The sequence below is a fragment of the Perca fluviatilis genome, chromosome 3 (assembly GCF_010015445.1).
Source record: "Perca fluviatilis chromosome 3, GENO_Pfluv_1.0, whole genome shotgun sequence".
NCBI lineage: Eukaryota > Metazoa > Chordata > Actinopteri > Perciformes > Percidae > Perca > Perca fluviatilis.
The window spans coordinates 79,210-96,335 of NC_053114.1; the positions used below are offsets into that span (position 1 = coordinate 79,210).

The 17,126-nt window shown below is 39.4% G+C and overlaps 2 protein-coding genes and 1 long non-coding RNA gene across 7 annotated transcripts in view; 2 read left to right on the forward strand and 1 right to left on the reverse strand.

The window, feature by feature from the left end:
- Positions 1-5,217, forward strand: part of mapk8ip1b (mitogen-activated protein kinase 8 interacting protein 1b) — a 72,584-nt gene extending 67,367 nt beyond the window's left edge. For all 4 annotated transcript variants that reach the window (XM_039795138.1, XM_039795137.1, XM_039795136.1 and 1 more), the window contains 2 exons: positions 68-166; positions 1,232-5,217. In XM_039795138.1, the coding sequence (XP_039651072.1) occupies positions 68-166; positions 1,232-1,304 (172 nt within the window). In that variant the 3' untranslated portion in view covers positions 1,305-5,217. The remainder of the gene's footprint in view (positions 1-67; positions 167-1,231) is intronic.
- Positions 5,218-6,488: 1,271 nt separating this feature from the next.
- LOC120555933 lies at positions 6,489-7,491 on the reverse strand. Of its 2 annotated transcripts, none has more exons than XR_005638774.1 (3): positions 7,325-7,491; positions 6,888-6,959; positions 6,489-6,727 (listed from the first exon to the last, which is right to left on the reverse strand). It is a non-coding gene; the product is annotated as an uncharacterized LOC120555933 (long non-coding RNA). The 2 variants fall into 2 exon arrangements; XR_005638775.1 differs by having other exon boundaries at positions 6,888-6,962.
- A 1,387-nt stretch (positions 7,492-8,878) lies between these two features.
- Positions 8,879-15,330, forward strand: LOC120555932 (N-acetyllactosaminide alpha-1,3-galactosyltransferase-like). The gene is made up of 6 exons (XM_039795141.1): positions 8,879-9,099; positions 9,666-9,739; positions 11,398-11,475; positions 11,556-11,651; positions 12,535-12,672; positions 13,826-15,330. Exons 2-6 carry the CDS (start codon positions 9,711-9,713, stop codon positions 14,418-14,420), a joined length of 936 nt encoding a protein of 311 aa, XP_039651075.1. The 5' UTR covers positions 8,879-9,099; positions 9,666-9,710; the 3' UTR covers positions 14,421-15,330.
- The last annotated feature ends 1,796 nt before the right edge of the window (positions 15,331-17,126 follow it).

The following is a 17,126-nucleotide window of genomic DNA, read 5'->3' on the forward strand; positions in this document are numbered from 1 at the left end:
TAAAGGTAAAACAATATTGACTACCCTCTTTGGAGTGCCTTATCTGTTTTCACTGTCTTCTGCGCAGGTATTTTGGTTTCATTACTAAGCATCCCGCAGACCAGAGGTTTGCCTGCCATGTGTTTGTGTCTGAAGACTCCACCAAACCTCTTGCAGAGTCAGTAGGGTGAGTTGGACTTTCTGCGTACTTAATCTCTGCTGACACATACAGATGCTGCTCTAGTTTAGGGATGCTCCGATCTGGCTTTTTAGGGCATCGATGTTATGTGATTATAAAGAGCTGACTGATTTGTTCTTGAGAACTAAAGTCCAGTGTTGGAAATCACTGTAAACCCCAACACTTTAGTTATGATTTTTGGTTTATTAGATATCTAAAAATTCTGTCAAATAACAACTAACATTTCTGTTCTTATAATAAGGCATTCAATTGGATTGTGCAGTCTCGGCACTTGTTACTGCATGGGCGCTTTTTAGTAACGTCTTAAATTTTAGGACCCAGATCACAAAACTGCATGAGATGCTGTGTGAAAAGAATATGTTTTAAATATCTATTTTTTCTATGGACTTAGTACATATCTTTTACAAAAATGAATCCCTAAAAGCAATTTGTATAGAGAGAAAGAAAATGTCTCTGTGGCATGCTAACACAGCCCCTGACTGTGCTTAACAGTCTTTGGCAGACCATGACAGATCAGACACTGAACTAGCAAGTGATATATTTGCCTTATGTATTTTTTATTTAATGATTTTTCTGAAAAGCAAATTTAAGCACCACTGTCGAGTAATTTGTTGAGACAGTCAGCCAATTCTGATTGACGCCTGATCAGTTGGATCATCCTAATATTGAATGTCAAAGATCCACTCCAATGTTCTTATAGGGTCCAATAGTGCCCCAACGTTAAAAGATCCTGTTTCTTTCCCCACTCTTCAGAAACTACAGCACCAATCAGGTTATGTGTGCCAATGGCTAATATGTATAGTCGTTGAATGCTAACAAAATAATTGTTGTTTCTTGGATGGAATGGTGAGCATGAATAGAAAATACTAGTATCATGTTTCAGATTCTGAGAAAGAGTATTGAAAGAAACCATCTATAAGACAATACACTGAGAAGTGTAAGCTAGTGGGACAGAAGCTAACTTTGGCTCTCAATTGGGCACTATAACAAAATCAGGGTGTGTACTTTTAAGTGAGTTGAGAAATGAGTGAAGTACATGTCTTTGTTTTGCAGGAAAGCCTTCCAGTTGTACTATAAGGAGTTTGTGGAGTTCTCGTGCCCGACAGAGGACATCTACCTGGAATAGCCCTGTCCTGCCTTCAACCACAGCCCTGTACAGTACACTGTATCATAACATAATGTTGCATGAAGGACAGACATCTAAAAAAAAAAAGAAGAAGAAAAGAATCAAAATTTAACACATCTGACAAACAAGCAAGAAAAGAAGGATCAAGTACTGGATGAAACCTGCAATGTGAAAACCTCTGTGCAGCAAAGAAGAGATGAAAATGAGCCAAAGGAGGAGTGTCTTCAGAAAAGAAAATATGCAAAATGGAGTCAGTGATGAGGACGGTGACCGCAGGTTGTCCATGGAAAGCACAAACATTATATCACCGCAGCCTTGGCAGCACTAGTTAGCCTGTAGCGTCATCTCAGCAGGTGCAACACTGAAAGCCCAGGAGCCTTACTGGACTGCACCAGCTTGTATTTGCACCTGACACAAAAAACAGCTGAGATTTGGAAACAGGATGAGTTTGCTTTGACTTTAAATATTTAGGATATGAGCTTTGAGGGAGGTGTATATTTACTAAATGACATCATCACACTGAAAATCTACACTAAGTGAAACAAATCCATGTAGGAACAGTGACCTCTATCCTTTCAGCACACCTGATATAAAGGTGATATCCACATTGTTCGATCCACCCTAAAACACTGTTATAAAACCAGCTGCAGGTGATGTTCTTTGCATTCTTTTAGATGACAGGTATTGAGCCGAACCTTGTTGTCAAATCCAGACAACTTGATCAGCTGTTTGACAGAATAAAACCTGGAACATTGATGAAAAACAGCAGGTTGTGGTGTCCATAGGGCTCTCAACACATGATCTGTATGGGCTGTGCACACTGCAAGGTGGGGCTCAAGAGTACAATGCAGAGGCACAAGTGTAGCAAAGTTTTGTGTCGCCATTCCCCAACGCAGGAAAGAACAAAACAAGCCTAGCGAACACTGTATTTCAGTTTGACACAAAGACCAGTAAGAGCCTGATGAGTGATCAACAGAAAGTTAGTCTGCAACTATTTTGATAATTGATTCATTGTAAAATGTAATTTTTAAGCAAAAATGCTAAAGATTCACTGGTTTCTCCTTCTCAAATGTGAATATTTGCTGGCTTTCTTGGTCTTCTATTATATTAAACCAAGTATCTTTAGGTTTTGGATTCTTGTTTGGACAAAGCAGACCATTTTAATGTGTCAACTTGGACTTCTAATGGAACAAATGAATAATTGATAATAAAAAATAATCATTAGTTACTGCCTTACACCCAATAATTAGGAAGGGTTCAGGTGCATTAAAACCTTTTTATTCCTTCACGTTTTGTTTTCAAAGAACGTCAAAGTTGTAACTGATTGAGTTTTAAATGCAGTGGCAAGGCGTAACTTATAAGTGGTGTACAATCCCCAAACTAGCACAGCTGTGAGGTCCGGCATCTTTACTATCTCCTTTGGCAACGCAGATGCAAAGTAATTCTTTGCTGCAGATCATGTGTAGTGGTCCTTAGAATCATAGAGCCAATGTACCCCAATCAGACAGAGAGAGGGGGATATATAAAAAACAATTTCTACATCCAAAGGAGAAGGCAGTAGACTAGGATGCAATGCCACAGTTTCCATGCTAGCTAAATCTGTTGGTTTTCTGTAGGTTTAAGGGCATTTTGGGAAATGTAGGTCATTACTAACTGAAGTAAGAGGAGACAAGGCAGGGTAGACTAAACACTGAATCACAAAAAACTCCTTAAATGCACTCAGCATCACTTGCCGATGATAAAAAGAAAAAGGGTGGAGATTTTTCCTTTCAAACTTTTTAGCAGCTTCTACTGTATGTTACTGTAGTGCTAAACAGCCCCCACCATTTGCCCAGTAAAGCCCTAGTCCTTAATTCCTAGTCACACTGCCCTTCTAGGTATTAAATCAGTGACGAAGATGTTTAAGAGCAGGAAAAATAAGACACTGGTTTAGGTTCTTTGGTGGTTCAAGATGAGTTCCAACATACAGAATTCTCCTACGTAGTGTTCTAGAAACTTGCTCCTCATAGTTTCCATATCAGAAATATTAAATGCTCTGTGTGGCGGTGATAAGATCATAAGGTTGATCCTCAGTACAGTAGGCATGGGTGCTGACAAGGGAGCAAGAGCAAAACTCTGGTGTCTTCATATCTTCACTAGTAGTGCCTCTTTTTCATCAGATCATTGTGACCTTCCTTAGTGAACGTTATCACATTTTAAGGGATCGCCACTGAGTGTGTTGAGTTTAAGAGTTTGAATGCAAATTTAGATGAAGGATTAAGTTTGATGTGACTTGCCATTCCACTGCACTAAATGTGCTGTGCTGTACCTGTGCTGTCACAGGTCACGTTTCAGAAACGTGTAAGACGTTAAACAGACACGACAGAACAATTCAACCGAAACCAAGAAAGTTCTTTAATCGACAAGTATGCCGAGGTGTCGATAGGCCTGGGCGTCCCCTGGCTACAGAATAGCCCCGGATATCTCTCTCTCTCTTTCTCTCTCTCTCTCTCTCTCTCTCCCTTTCTCTCTCTCTCAATTCTGTTAATACAGCCTTGTATCTAGATATGCATAGGAACGTGCACAACACACAAATTATGCATCTTTAACGTTATAGAACATCATTTCTCTAAGTACGGCCCCGGAACATGACATAAAGTGCATGCATAATATTTGAAACATCTCTGCTTTATTTCAGTACGTTCCCTTTAAGTAGTCTAAATTCTAGCAAGCAAGCACCCATCTGTCAGGTTAGGAATGACAACTTGTAGAAAACTACTTGTCGCATGGCAACAAGTGGCACCTTGCCAGTGTCGCTGGAACTACATTCTGTCATCAATGCTAGTGCTGTTAGCTAAAGTTAGCAATTTCGGTGGACAACAACAGTATGTGTCTTCAAAACTTGGAGAACCTCTGTTTCAAAAGAGCGTCTGGCTCATTAGCTGCTGGCTAGCGTCAGCCCAGCTAATGAGACAGGAGTGGAGCTGCAGACTTGATAAACTTACATAACATTGGGCATTATTGTTTGAATGAAATTACAAAGAATGATCAAATGTATTACTCAAAAATAATAAGTAAAAAGCCACATGCCATGAATATTTTATTATTCAGCCCTGTAACTTGGTCTCAGTTTTGTTAAATGCTAAACAGCTTTGAAACAAAAAAATGAATGCCAATAAAAGTCATACTGACATTTTTTGCTTAAAATCTTAATTAGTCGATTAATCGATTTGTCTATTGACTGAAAGATAATTGGCAACTCTTTTGATTATCGATAATTCATTTAAGTTATTTTTCAAGTGAAAATGACAAACATTTCCCAATTGCAGCTTCTCAGTTAAGGCTATTTGCTGCTTTTCTTCGTCTTATACTGTTCTGAACAAGGGCCCAAAAAGTCATGACAGAAAACCAAGGCCACTTTTTTCACCCTCGGTCCAGCACGGGTACAGCACAGTTATTTCTGCAGTGAAAAACAAACAGAAAGTGTGTTTCCTAAATCATTTATCACTAACACTAATTTCTAACAGATTATTTTATGTGATCTATATTTAACAGAGGATAAAATGTCTGTTTAATGAAGAATGTGGAAATTGTCCATTCAGCCATCTCACCAGTCCCCACTGTTTGTTCCTTTCAAAAGAAAAATCGGAACAAGTCGCCTGCTGTTGCTGATCAAAGCATCAAGAGATCAGCACTGACTTTTATACAAGTCCCCTCCCTTAAGAGCCAATCAGGCAGATAGGAGAAATTGTACCATAGTGGGGGCTGAACTAAGGGTGTATAGACATGCCATATAAATTATAAATAAATAATTTAATATCTGTAATTATAAATATTACATTGTATTGATTCAACATGTATTATGTTAAATTTCTCTTTATGTTGGAATTTTTTTAGGTGTGAAATATTCTTTATTTAAAAATTGTAATGCAGATCTCATGGTGTCCTGTCATTATTATGTTCAACATCACTTGCATATATCACTTTGGGGCAGTGGTGGCCTAAAGGTTAGAGAAGTGAGCTTGAGACCGGGAGGTCGTCGATTCAATCCCCAGACTGACAGGATCAAATCTGGGTGGGGAAGGTGAAAGAGCAGCGCTTGTCCCTCCCTCATTACCACCACCTGGGCAGCTTCCAGGTATGAATGTGGAACTGTGTGAATGTGATCAGGGCGTTCCTCTCAGTGAACCTTCCCTGAATAAATAAAGGTTTAAAAAAATAAAAAATAATCAAGCACTGTGCTTGTGAGGTCCTGGTGTTAATTTCTCATCACATCAAATGATCTGACTGACCATGCTACTGACTCCAACTCTTGTGATGTTACACATCCCTACATCTCGGCAATTTAGTTGGTGAGTAAAATGTACAGTCGTTGCTGACTTGCTTGTGAGTGGGTTACTAATGAAGTAGCCTAGTCTCGCATTGCCTGACTGACTCCTTTATACTTTACATTCCAGGATAAGAGAAAAAAAAAACCTGGGTTGTTTGGATTTCTTTAAAACCAATCACAATCGTCTTGGGCAGTGCCATGCCAAAATACTCTCGGGAAGGAACTTGTTTTGGTCGAACACTTGCACCTTGCAAACGAAAATGTTAACTGTTCACACAATACAGTGAGCTATATAAATTAGGTGGATACATGGTTAAACGTCATTTGCTCTTACCAGTGTATCGCCGTATGTATTTTGTCCATAGCAAATTCCCACCAAACAGTCCCAAAATGTAAACTTATTCTTTGTAAATCTTAACAATCATTCACCGAAAGAACTAAGCAGCCTGCCTTATGGCAAGATCCAGATTTTTGTCAAAACTTGACATTTTCAGCGTGAGGGCGTATCCGTCGGCGTTGGACGTTCCCGGCGATTTTCCTGGAAATGAACTGTCCTTGATCCACACGAGTGGGTTACTGATGAAGCATTCTGGATCAACGGACATTGCCACGCGCCGGATGTTCCTCACCTTCCACTCCTCACCTTCCGCTCTCTGTATGTTGCCGTTCGCCAGCTACCTTCGCTACAGGAAACAACAACATTAAAGCTAGCAAGCTACACGCTCTGTCAGTCTTTATTTTTGTAACACTTACTAAATAAAGAACATTGTAGAAGAGGGGGCCACAGTGCATTATCTGTGTATGGAAAGGGATGGCACTGCCCGAAACAATGATTTGAATCTCAAAACTTGATAAAGTAAGTCAAACATATGCAGGAGGTTTTGTTTATTGTATTGTCCTCAAAAGGATTAAATATACAAGGAAACATGCATGTTTTATTTGAACATGCGGTTGTTTTTGCTGGAGGTAATCCTCCCTGCAGGACAGATCAGCTTCACTGATTTGCGTGAGGATCTGTTGTGTTTCTGTTAGAAGTATTCATCGTCCAGGTTAGGTTGATAAGGATTTTCAGTGTCGGGTGGCAGAGGAAGAGGGAAGGGCCTCTCACCGTAATCTGCAGCAATACAATAACACAATGTCAGGTGTATGGAAAATTCCTTTTCTTCAGTGTTTTCGTAAAGCACTTGATACCTTTGTTTGGTTTACTGTAAGGTTTTAATTAAAGATTATAAGTTGCTAAACATGCTTAATAAACTGATATGTGGCTTTCTTACCATCAGTGACATGCTGTTTAAGGGAGGCCAGGGTCAAAGAGCAGCTTTAACTCTGCTGTACCTTCATCAGCTCTGCTTGAAGAAGACACAACTCCAGATGAAAACAGAGTAACAGTAACACCATCACTGTGGCGGTGCATGTAAATGCATTTTTTAAATATGCTGTGGAATTTGAGGGTGTAGTTAAAACTGAAACTTCCAGAAAACCAAGTTAAATCACAATAGCACAGCAAAACTGTCAGGGGATTCAACTGCTGCCTAAACATGTTTAAATGAGAATTTTTCTTTAAAAAAAACAGATAAGAAAGCCTTTATCTCAACCATAGGACCCCCCCTCCCCCCCTTGTCCTCCCCCCCTTGTCCTCCCCTCTCTCACTGCCATGTCAATACAAACATTTTTGTGTGGCTCCTAACAGAAATAAGTAAACAAGACCTACCTTCTCAGCACACGTGCTGAAATACCTTCACCAAACACAAAAGACATAATGAGAAGAGTTAAAATGTCTTTACTGATCCTGGTTGATGGCATTGTGAACCTAGAAAGGATGAGTAATGACTCTTCCTTGCTAGCCTGGATGCCAGCCGAACTTAGCCCCGCCCACAACATTCGAGGTCGGGAAGTTCGCATTCACATTCTGACTAGAATCTGAGTATGACCATGTCAGGCTACTTCCTTGCATCAACTCACAAGAAAGGTCTGATTCTAGAATTAATTATTACATTTGTTTGTCTTCAAAAGAAAAGTATTTCTTAAAATACTCTCCTCCAAATAATAATAAAAAAATTGAATAAAATAGCCATTCCCATTCAAATCAACATAGCTGAATCATCAGAGTGGCAGCCCTTTCTAATCTTTATAGTTTAAAAAAGATTACATTTCCTAAGAGCCAACTATATAAAGAATTAGTTTTCGTAATAAGAGCTAGTGAAGTTGAGTGAAATGCTAGGCTATCAAAACGCTATGTTCAAGCGTCTGGTGGGATAAACTTAACAGACTTTATAAAATGTACAAACAAACATATAACAAAAGAACTTCAAAACTAGGCGTATAATACGAATGTATTTATGTTTTGCATTTAGGTTCTTGACTGTAGCAGCACCTTGCCTTATTGTTTATTCCATTTGTATTTTGTTTGTTTACTGTATGCACCTAATACACAAATTCATTGCAAGTGCAAACTTGTAATAAATAATAATAATAAATCTGATTCTGATTCTTATTCTGAGATGGGAAACCTTTTCGGAATTCACAATGGGATAATATAATCTGGCGCAAAGCACGGTTGTGCATATTTCAGCCCATATTGTGCACCCCTTCCAGTTCTGTGTTCTGAACAAGATCAGAGAATTCACTTTAAAATCTTACATAACATTTAGCCATGTCACACAGTCATTTCCCAAATGTGTTGACATAGATGTTAAAGGCACTTTTTGAAGAGCTGAGCTAGAAACAGTTATGCATTTGTTTTGTCACTGCTCCTTTTCATCTGTTTTTAAGGGGGAGACATAGAGATTTAGACCGGACACTCTATAACAATTAACCCTAAAGACATTATCACTAAATCTGAATGTAATAATTAATTACATGATACATCTTAAACTTGTAGTTGGTAAATTTTCGAAAGGCAAAATCTTAATATATCCTAGGCTACATCGAGACATAACCCTCACATCACAATCACAAAAAAATGAATGCACACTGTTACACAAGAATTATTTTCTGTAGCCCCTGAGTTAGTTAAATATTGAATCTGGCCCTATTGATGTCATTGTTTATTTAGCCTTTTATGTTTAGCTATATGTTTTGTATTTAATTCACTTTTTCATATATAAGTTGATTGATATGTATTGTTGTTGTTTTCTACACACTGGACTCTTTAAATGTGTAACGTCCATGACGAATGTGTGTCTGTTCACAATTAAATGTTTAATAAAGAAAGAAAAAAACAGCCATCGTGGTCACGTGTTACGGTCACATGTTCAAAAGAGGCTGCCGTGCGGCCGGATAACGGCGTTAAAAAAAAAAGCTCGTAGACGTCTTTTGGCGAGTCTTTGGAACTCGAGCTGTTGAGATCAGTACCGCAGTGGAATCAGTGTGTCCGTCTGCAACCACGTTTCCAGACGTGCATTCATCCTGTTACTGTGACTGTTGGTGTTACTGTTAACTGTGTTCTGGGCGTTTATAGGCTACCTGAAAACAACCTGCACGCAGGTAAGTCATCGTGTCTCTGCCAGGAAAAGTGTTTGGAATAAGTTGCAGTTGATCTAGAACTTCGAAATTTTATTTTGGTTATGTTCATTGGGAATGAGAAATTTGCTGGTCATGAAATCCATCAATACACTTTTTTTGTATTTTGTAGAAAGGTTTGTTTTACTCACCTGCCTGTAATCAGTACACAAAGTGGATAGTTGACCTGAAGTATGAGATTGAGATGTATTTTGTTCAAGATTGTAAGTTAAACATAAACTGTTATGGTTTTGAGATGGATGGTCAACCACATACCTGTCAGTGATGAGACAAAATGATTATGACCTGTGTGTGTGTGTGTGTGTGTGTGTGTGTGTGTGTGTGTGTGTGTGTGTGTGTGTGTGTGTGTGTGTGTGTGTGTGTGTGTGTGTGTGTGTGTGTGTGTGTGTGTGTCTCAGCCTCAAAACAACTTGAGTTTTTTCTGTCTTCACATTTAACCCTATTGGCTAAGTGAGAGTGGGTAAAGAAGACTGGTGGGCTTCTGTTGTGTAACTGGTTTCCCTGTAGTGTAAACTGAATGTTGTTTCCAGCCTACAGATACCTTCACCTCCTGCCAGAGTTTGTCTGCTGGAAAGATGACGCGGCAGTTTGGCACAGCTTTGAGGTATCCGGTCTCTCATCTTCCAGGGCTTTCTTAATCTGGTGATGTAACTCTCTTTCCAAGTACTAAATACATATTGAATACTGGTACGTGTAAATATAGGCGAGGCAACTGAAAGAAAAAAATATTTAAAGGATCAGTTCATCCAAACCTTATTTATTCCTTTCCCTCATTCTCTGTGGTAAGATCGATGCACAATTACGTGTTCTCCTTACTAGCAGTGGGCGACGTGGCAAAAATATCATATGATTTCTTTCAGGCAGGATCCGTGATTCTTTTTCATGTTTTTTTTTTTTTTCAAGTAACTAAACAGAGCGGCAAACTATTTGCCAGCCCTACTAGGTAACAAAACGCCACCACAAATTCCGTTCTGAAATTTCACACTATATTAAAGTTCCTTTTTTAACTTTTCATCAGCATACATTTCATCAACCGCTCAGCAATTATTTGAAAATAAAATGCTTCACTATTAAAGCCGGTTCACCTGTTACATCAGTTATTTCCTTCTTCCAAAACGGTGGTGAAGATCACTAGGATCAAATGCCAGGAATTGAGTTTTCATTAAATCCAAATTAAAACTTGTGTGTTAACTGCATGCCAAATCGGAGCTCACAGGGCCAAAATGCCTCCTAAATTACCCTAAGACCAGTTGCTGACAAGCAGTGTAGCATTAAAAAGGCTATTTTTTAAAAAGTCTGGCGCAGTCCTGCCTCAACATATAACTCATAGGTGCTACATTACATCCATTCCACCAAACATCACAGAGAACAATAAGGGCAAAACGGGATAACAGATCTCTTTAACCGAATATTGTCTGGTCCATACCAGCTAAAAATGCAACAATCTGTCGTCAAGTTAGCATGCCATTCGCTACCAAGTCTGTTTGCTAGGCTAGGGATAACACTAGGCTCGGTCCAGATGAGCCAGGCCTTTGCAGAATGGATCGCCACCCAATGCATGGCGGTTAGATTTGTGTTCGACTAGATCCCGACTTCCTCTGACGTCATGCACGCGTGGGCAAAGAATACCTGAAGAGATCAAGGCGGCCACAGATTTTAGAGCCAGGCACCGCAGTTGTTCTCTACCGACTGCAAGAACGCCTGGCTCTCAGCTGATCTCTTAGCTGATTGGTTCAGAATCGACTCGTTTTTTATAAAATTTTGGTTTTTTTAATTGGAGAGATTTTGATTGCCATTTGTCTGATTTTAAAGGCTTATTCTGTACAAATCACATGTAGTGTGGCTGATGGTTACGTTTAGAAGTCAGAGAGACTAAATCCGTTCAGATTACAGATCATCTACAGTTATTAACATCAGCAAAAGATCTCCTGCAGAGCATTTTAACAGCTACTCTGTCTTAATAAAAACAACTGGAGACTTCATACAAGCTGATAAATGTGTCTGATAACATTTTAATAAATGGGAATCGGACCAAACATGATGTGAGTGTTTCTGTGGCTTTCTGTTCAGACTGAAGGCTGCTGGAAAGGGCTGGAAACTTCACAGGCCACTTCAGTCTTTCTCCCCCATACAGCTTGGTCATATCTCTGCTTGCTCAGTAGTCAGTAGAATATCAAACCCTGTTTTGTTTATAACCAAATATAGTAGAAGATGAACTGAAGTCTTCTCTTTTTCATTTGTTTGCTTTTTGCATTGGTTCAGTTGGCTCAAGGGAAGGACTGCTGGAATCTTCTGCTGCCATTTGTTGCTTGTTGTCAGCTGCACTTCCTTATATTTAAGGTGAGTACCAAATTTAACATTATTGCTCTGCCAAATTGAAGAGTCCCTTCAGTCTCCTGATGGTCATTTTTCAATATTAGATATTTAGAGAGCCTCATCCCTGCTGACGAGCTGCCGGTGGCCAGGGAAGGAGAACTGAGACGGAGCGTCAATTTAGACGACACACTCGACTTTACGTAAGAGATCCAACCCTTTAGTTTTTAATTCAATTATTATTCTCCTTTTTTATTCGTTGTGTAAGGAAGACTGGCAGAGCAAGCTTTCATTGCATGGTGTAAGTTGTCTTTACTGTGCAAATGACAATAAACCTCTTGAATCTTGAAATCCGGTCAATTTATCTAATTTAACATAGAGCTTTCATGAAAAATAATTGCACAGTAAACGCATGTAATAGAATGTCAACAAAATATATGCCTCACTTGCATCATTGCCATAATTAATTTTAATAAAAATGCAGTGATGATGATTTTTAATTTATACACATACATACACAAAATGAAGACATTATCTTGTAATTATGACTTCCATCTCTTATTTTTAGTTTTCTACATGGTCATCTGCTCCAGGCTCGCAGTGTTCACGTTACTTGCACTGCCACATGAAGCTGCATGCTAACGTCAGGGAAACCTGTAATCTTGGTTCCAGATGTTGTTAATTTCTCCCCAGTTTCGGATCACATTATTGCTGGAACATGTTTCAGCATAAACGTAGTATAACCATTTTTTTGTTAGAATGCAGAACAGGTCTCCTGACCACAAACTATCTTGGCAATAAATGGGAAAATTGTTATATTAGACTCTTCAGAGAAACAAAATTACTTTTTTAGGATTAATATCCAATCAAATGTCAATAAACTGAAAACGTTAACAAAATAAATAACATAGAATGGTTGTTCAATCATGATTAAAAACTATAAGGAAAACTCACTTTTTTTTGAGAAGGTAATTATGGCACAACTGCCACAAATTCCCTTTGGCACTTAATGTTTCGTTACTTGCTCATGATTGTAAATCTCCTCCTATGGCTGTTTTAACAAGTTGTTTTCATCTTCCATTTCAGGGCCAGAAAATGGGTTGAGACACGCACATCTTGGGAAGCTCCTATCATCTGGGAGGGAATGTTTGACCCTGATCTTTATGACCAAAAGCACATCCAAAACCAGTCATCTGTGGCCCTCACGGTGTTCGCTGTGGGAAGGTTTGTTTCTCTGCAAACACTGTGACCCTGAGAATACCAGCACTTTCATACTAGCGGTTCAGTCTGGTACCACTATGCCAAAAGAATTGGTACCTGAACGAGATACAAGTAGGTCATTTACAGCTGAATATCAAACTGTGGTGCAGTATGAGAAGAGAATATCTTTCAAGGATCAGAATACCATTTATTGCCAATTATGTTTTGCCTTCAAAGAATTTGCCTTGGTGTTTGGTGCATACAATCTGAAAAGGAAATAAACATTTAAGCAAAGTACGGCAACAGACAAAAACATAAACATAGAATAGAAATATCACAATCTATATGTTTATAAAACACTAACCTAAGTACACTAATGGTTTCAGAGTAAGAAATGAAGCTTTTACAGTGTTGTGCAAAAATGTTGATGGAATGTGCAAAAGTTCAGTATGTAAAATATAATATGTGCAGTGTTCATGTATACTGTATAGTCCACGATGTGGTCCTAGACACCTATAGGCAAATTTGCAGCCAGTCACGTTCTCAGCAGAGATTGGTAGGCTCCTTTGAGGTGGCAGGCAGCAGGAGGAGGTGAGGATCGACTGATGATGAATTCAGCTGCAGCAGGAAGTACATCCTCTGCTGTGCTTTTATTTTTTTTTTTAACGATTGACAACTTTTGTCGGCTCTTTTTCTGTAACTAGCATGAAGGCATGTTTGGTGGAAACGGAAAGCTAGCTAACTCTTCAGCCAGCCGCAGCAGGCTGCTCGATTCCTCGGCTTCCCCACCGCAGGGAGACTTCTTTGCTGAGAGAAGGGTTTTGTCGTGTGTATCGTAGCAAAGGGTTGAATATCCGGTTTCCATTTACGCAGGTGCAGAATGTACGTGGTAGTTGGCCGTCGACCGTAGTCTTTGCGCTGTGTTCAAGTGCAACTTTTTGGCCAAGACCCAGGCAACGTGAGGCCTTCATGGCCATTACTTCTTTGCCGTCAGCTTGGGTTCAGACTGAAAGTAATCACTCCAGTGTTAAAACAGATTAAAAGGTCAGCAGATGTGAACTCAACAGTTGTCTCAATTAATGAAATGTAAAACTAAATGGTATGGTAAAGTTTTTCAGATCATCTTGATGAGTTCTGAGCAACAGCATTAATTTTTTTTTCTCTTTCTCTTCCTAAGGTACTTTGCCTACCTAAAGACGTTCCTTACCTCTGCAGAACGTCATTTTATGTTGGGGTTAAAAGTGACCTATTACGTGTTCACGGATCAACCGGAGAAAATCCCACCAGTGAACCTTGGTCCTCTGCGAAGCCTGAAGGTTGTCCTGGTGAAAAAGTACTCCAGGTGGCACGACGACTCTATGATGCGCATGAAAGCAATCTCGGATACCATAGAATCAGAGATTCGTCACCGTTGCAATTATGTCTTCTGCTTTCATGTGGATCAGCAGTTTAAGGGAAGATTTGGCTCAGAGGCTCTGGGGGATTCTGTGGCCTTGCTTCATGCCGGCTTTTTCAAAACTCCAAAGGAAGGTTGCACCTATGACCGAAACCCCAAATCCACAGCCTTCATGACAAACGGAGATTACTACTACAATGCTGCTGTCTTTGGAGGCCTTTGGGAAAATGTGCAGACTTTGGCAGATTACTGCTTTCTGGATATCATGGAGGACAAACTAAATGAGGTGGAGGCTCAGTGGCATGATGAGAGTCATCTGAACAAGTACTTTTGGCTTCACAAACCAAGCAGGCTGCTCTCCCCCAAGTATTGGTAGGACCAGAGAAGGGGACACACACACACACACACACACACACACACACACACACACACACACACACACACACACACACACACACACACACACACACACACACACACACACACACACACACACACACACACACACGACACGCGCGATCGCCACCCGCCTACTATGGACAATATGACCCACTTCATACTCTGTAGAGTGGCTTGAAGAGCCACAAATTGCAATAACTTTGGGGGGGGAAATGTGAGAGGTTTACTATAATTTTTGTATTGGATTCTATTCTTGGAAAGTTGAATAATCTTTCTTTCTGCCTTTTCTGGAAATCAAACTCAGTTGTCTTTGTGTTGAAGAATATGTTAGAAGGATTATGTTTACAAAAGGGATGTGAACTGTGTGGGCTTTAATATTTTAACATGAATGAATGAATAAATAAATGTTTTTTATACAAAGCAAGTTTACAGCCAAATGTGAAAGGCTAAGAGGCATGTCAATCAAGCTGACCCACTCCCAAACATACCACTATTTTAGCTTGAAACTCTTATTAATGAAGAATCCTTTCCAGACCAACTTTAGAAGAGCTGATAACTATTGAGCAACATGATCCAGAACCTTGTTTCTTGGGGAACTGTGCTAATCAGTGCAGCTAGCATTATGGCTAGGAGTTAAACTCAATGTCACCATATCAAAAAGAATATTTTCTGATCTCAATATAGCCCTACAATAAGATATTTTAGAATGTTTACTTGTCAATTGTGAAGCAAATTTTAAGTGTTTCTCCCTTCAACCCCATGTGTGTCTCTCTCTCTCCTTCCCTCTTTCATAATTTAAATGGTGGTTGTAAATATTAATTTTAGTGTCCATAGTTTTATTGTAAGCTTTGCTACTATTAAATGTTATTTTGTGCAATGATTTTGTTGCTTCTTAAATAATTAGACGTTATTTTATATTTTCGGAGATGTATACACCTTCACAGTATTATCAGATTCTTCTGTACGACTTTGGGTTGCTTACTATTTCTGCATACTTTCAGCTACAAAAAACATTTCAAATATCAAAATGTTCAGCTCTTTAAAGACATTTGTGTTTTTTTGACATGCTATACTATCACTTTTTTTCATAATACTACACTATGACTTATCACTTTTTCGGCTTAATACTATGACTTTATCACTGTTTTAAACTTACTATGACTCTTGGAAAAAAAGCCCTTTCCTGAATGTAGCGCAGTCTGAACACAGGCAAAAGGCAAAAACAAACAAAAGCAGCAAAAAACTCAACAAGTAACATAAGGCAATAATGGATTATGGTCTGTCACTGCATCGATGCAGAATCATCCGGTTGAGGTCAGTTTCAGAAAGCAGGTTTAGTGAAAACTCAGTTTGTTAACCCTGAGATGAGGGAAACGGGGAGGTTAATCAAACCAGAGAGAGAGAGGGGTGGGAGGGGTGATCTCCAGCCCGCTTCAGAAAGAGAGGGAACTTAACGGAGTCTGTTAACCTAACCCGAGGCCTGTACTACGAAGCAAGATCAACATGGCCTGGATTCTTTCAGTAATCCGGCTTCACTAACCCTAACAACTGCGGTCCCGGATAACCGGTGTCACGAAGGTGGTTATCAACAAGTTCAATCAACCAGGTTTGTCCAATCTAGAGACTCCTGCGTTCACATAAAAGGGGCGGTGATCACGCCGTATGTCCAATCGCAAACATGGACAACACTAGAGCTGCATATTTCACTCGGGAGGAACAGAAAATAATTCTACAGACTTTTAAGGAATTTGAACATATAATACAGGCTAAAAGCAACACAGTCGCTGCTGCCAAAGCAAGGAGGGAAAGCTGGCAGAAAATAGCAGACGCTGTAAATGCGTAAGTTACATGACTGATATAACTGTCACAGGAGAAAGATGTGACCATAATTACACTTGTCCATTCCAAAACGTTTAACTTGTGTTGCTGTATTATTTTAGTTGCAACCCTGGCAGTGGCAAACGATCGTGAGAGCAAATAAAAATTAAATATAAAAACATAATTCAAACCGGTAAGTAGCAGTAGCAATACTACATATTTTATGGCCAACAAGTACAAGGCTGAATTGCGGGATCCAGTCCCTTTTGTAGGATATTGGTATACAAAGGGCCTATAGAACAATGAAATGGCTTGCAGCCAACAGGAAGAAAAATGAGGCAAAGAAGACTGGAGGGGGTCCTCCCCCACAGGACTTCACTCCTGCTGACCAGTAAGAGACATTAAAAAGAATTAAATGATTATAAATTATATTTCTGTTAATTATGGTGCTGCAGCCTCAGAATGGGATTAGTAGCTTACTTTTTCACCTGCAGGATTGCACCTAAATGAAATTATAGGTGTAATACCATTCCAGTTTTCACCAGTAATATTATACCTGCGATTAAATATGAAATCAATACACTATATTAGAGCTTATGCTTTTTTTTAACAAAATATATATTCAAACTCACTGTATGTGCGCATGAGTATTTCCGCCGACCAGGTTGTTTGTGGTTGTTACCATGGTGAATCGTAGCATCACGGCTCCATTCATGCTGCCTTTTTATTCTGGTGGTGCTTAACTCTGAGTCAACCTACTCTGAGTTGATTGAACCAACTCAAATCAGCTGTTCTGGAACCGAACACTCAGAGTTTCAATCTCAAGGTAAATCAACTCAGAGTTCAGGGTTAGACTCAGAGTTCA

Bases quoted from the DNA above. Each gene is read 5' to 3' on its own strand.
- LOC120555932 (XM_039795141.1), top strand. From the start codon at position 9,711: ATGACGCGGCAGTTTGGCACAGCTTTGAG. The intron at 11,652-12,534 runs GTAAGAGATCCA...CTTCCATTTCAG, and splicing joins GACGACACACTCGACTTTAC to GGCCAGAAAATGGGTTGAGA. The intron at 12,673-13,825 runs GTTTGTTTCTCT...TCTCTTCCTAAG, and splicing joins ACGGTGTTCGCTGTGGGAAG to GTACTTTGCCTACCTAAAGA.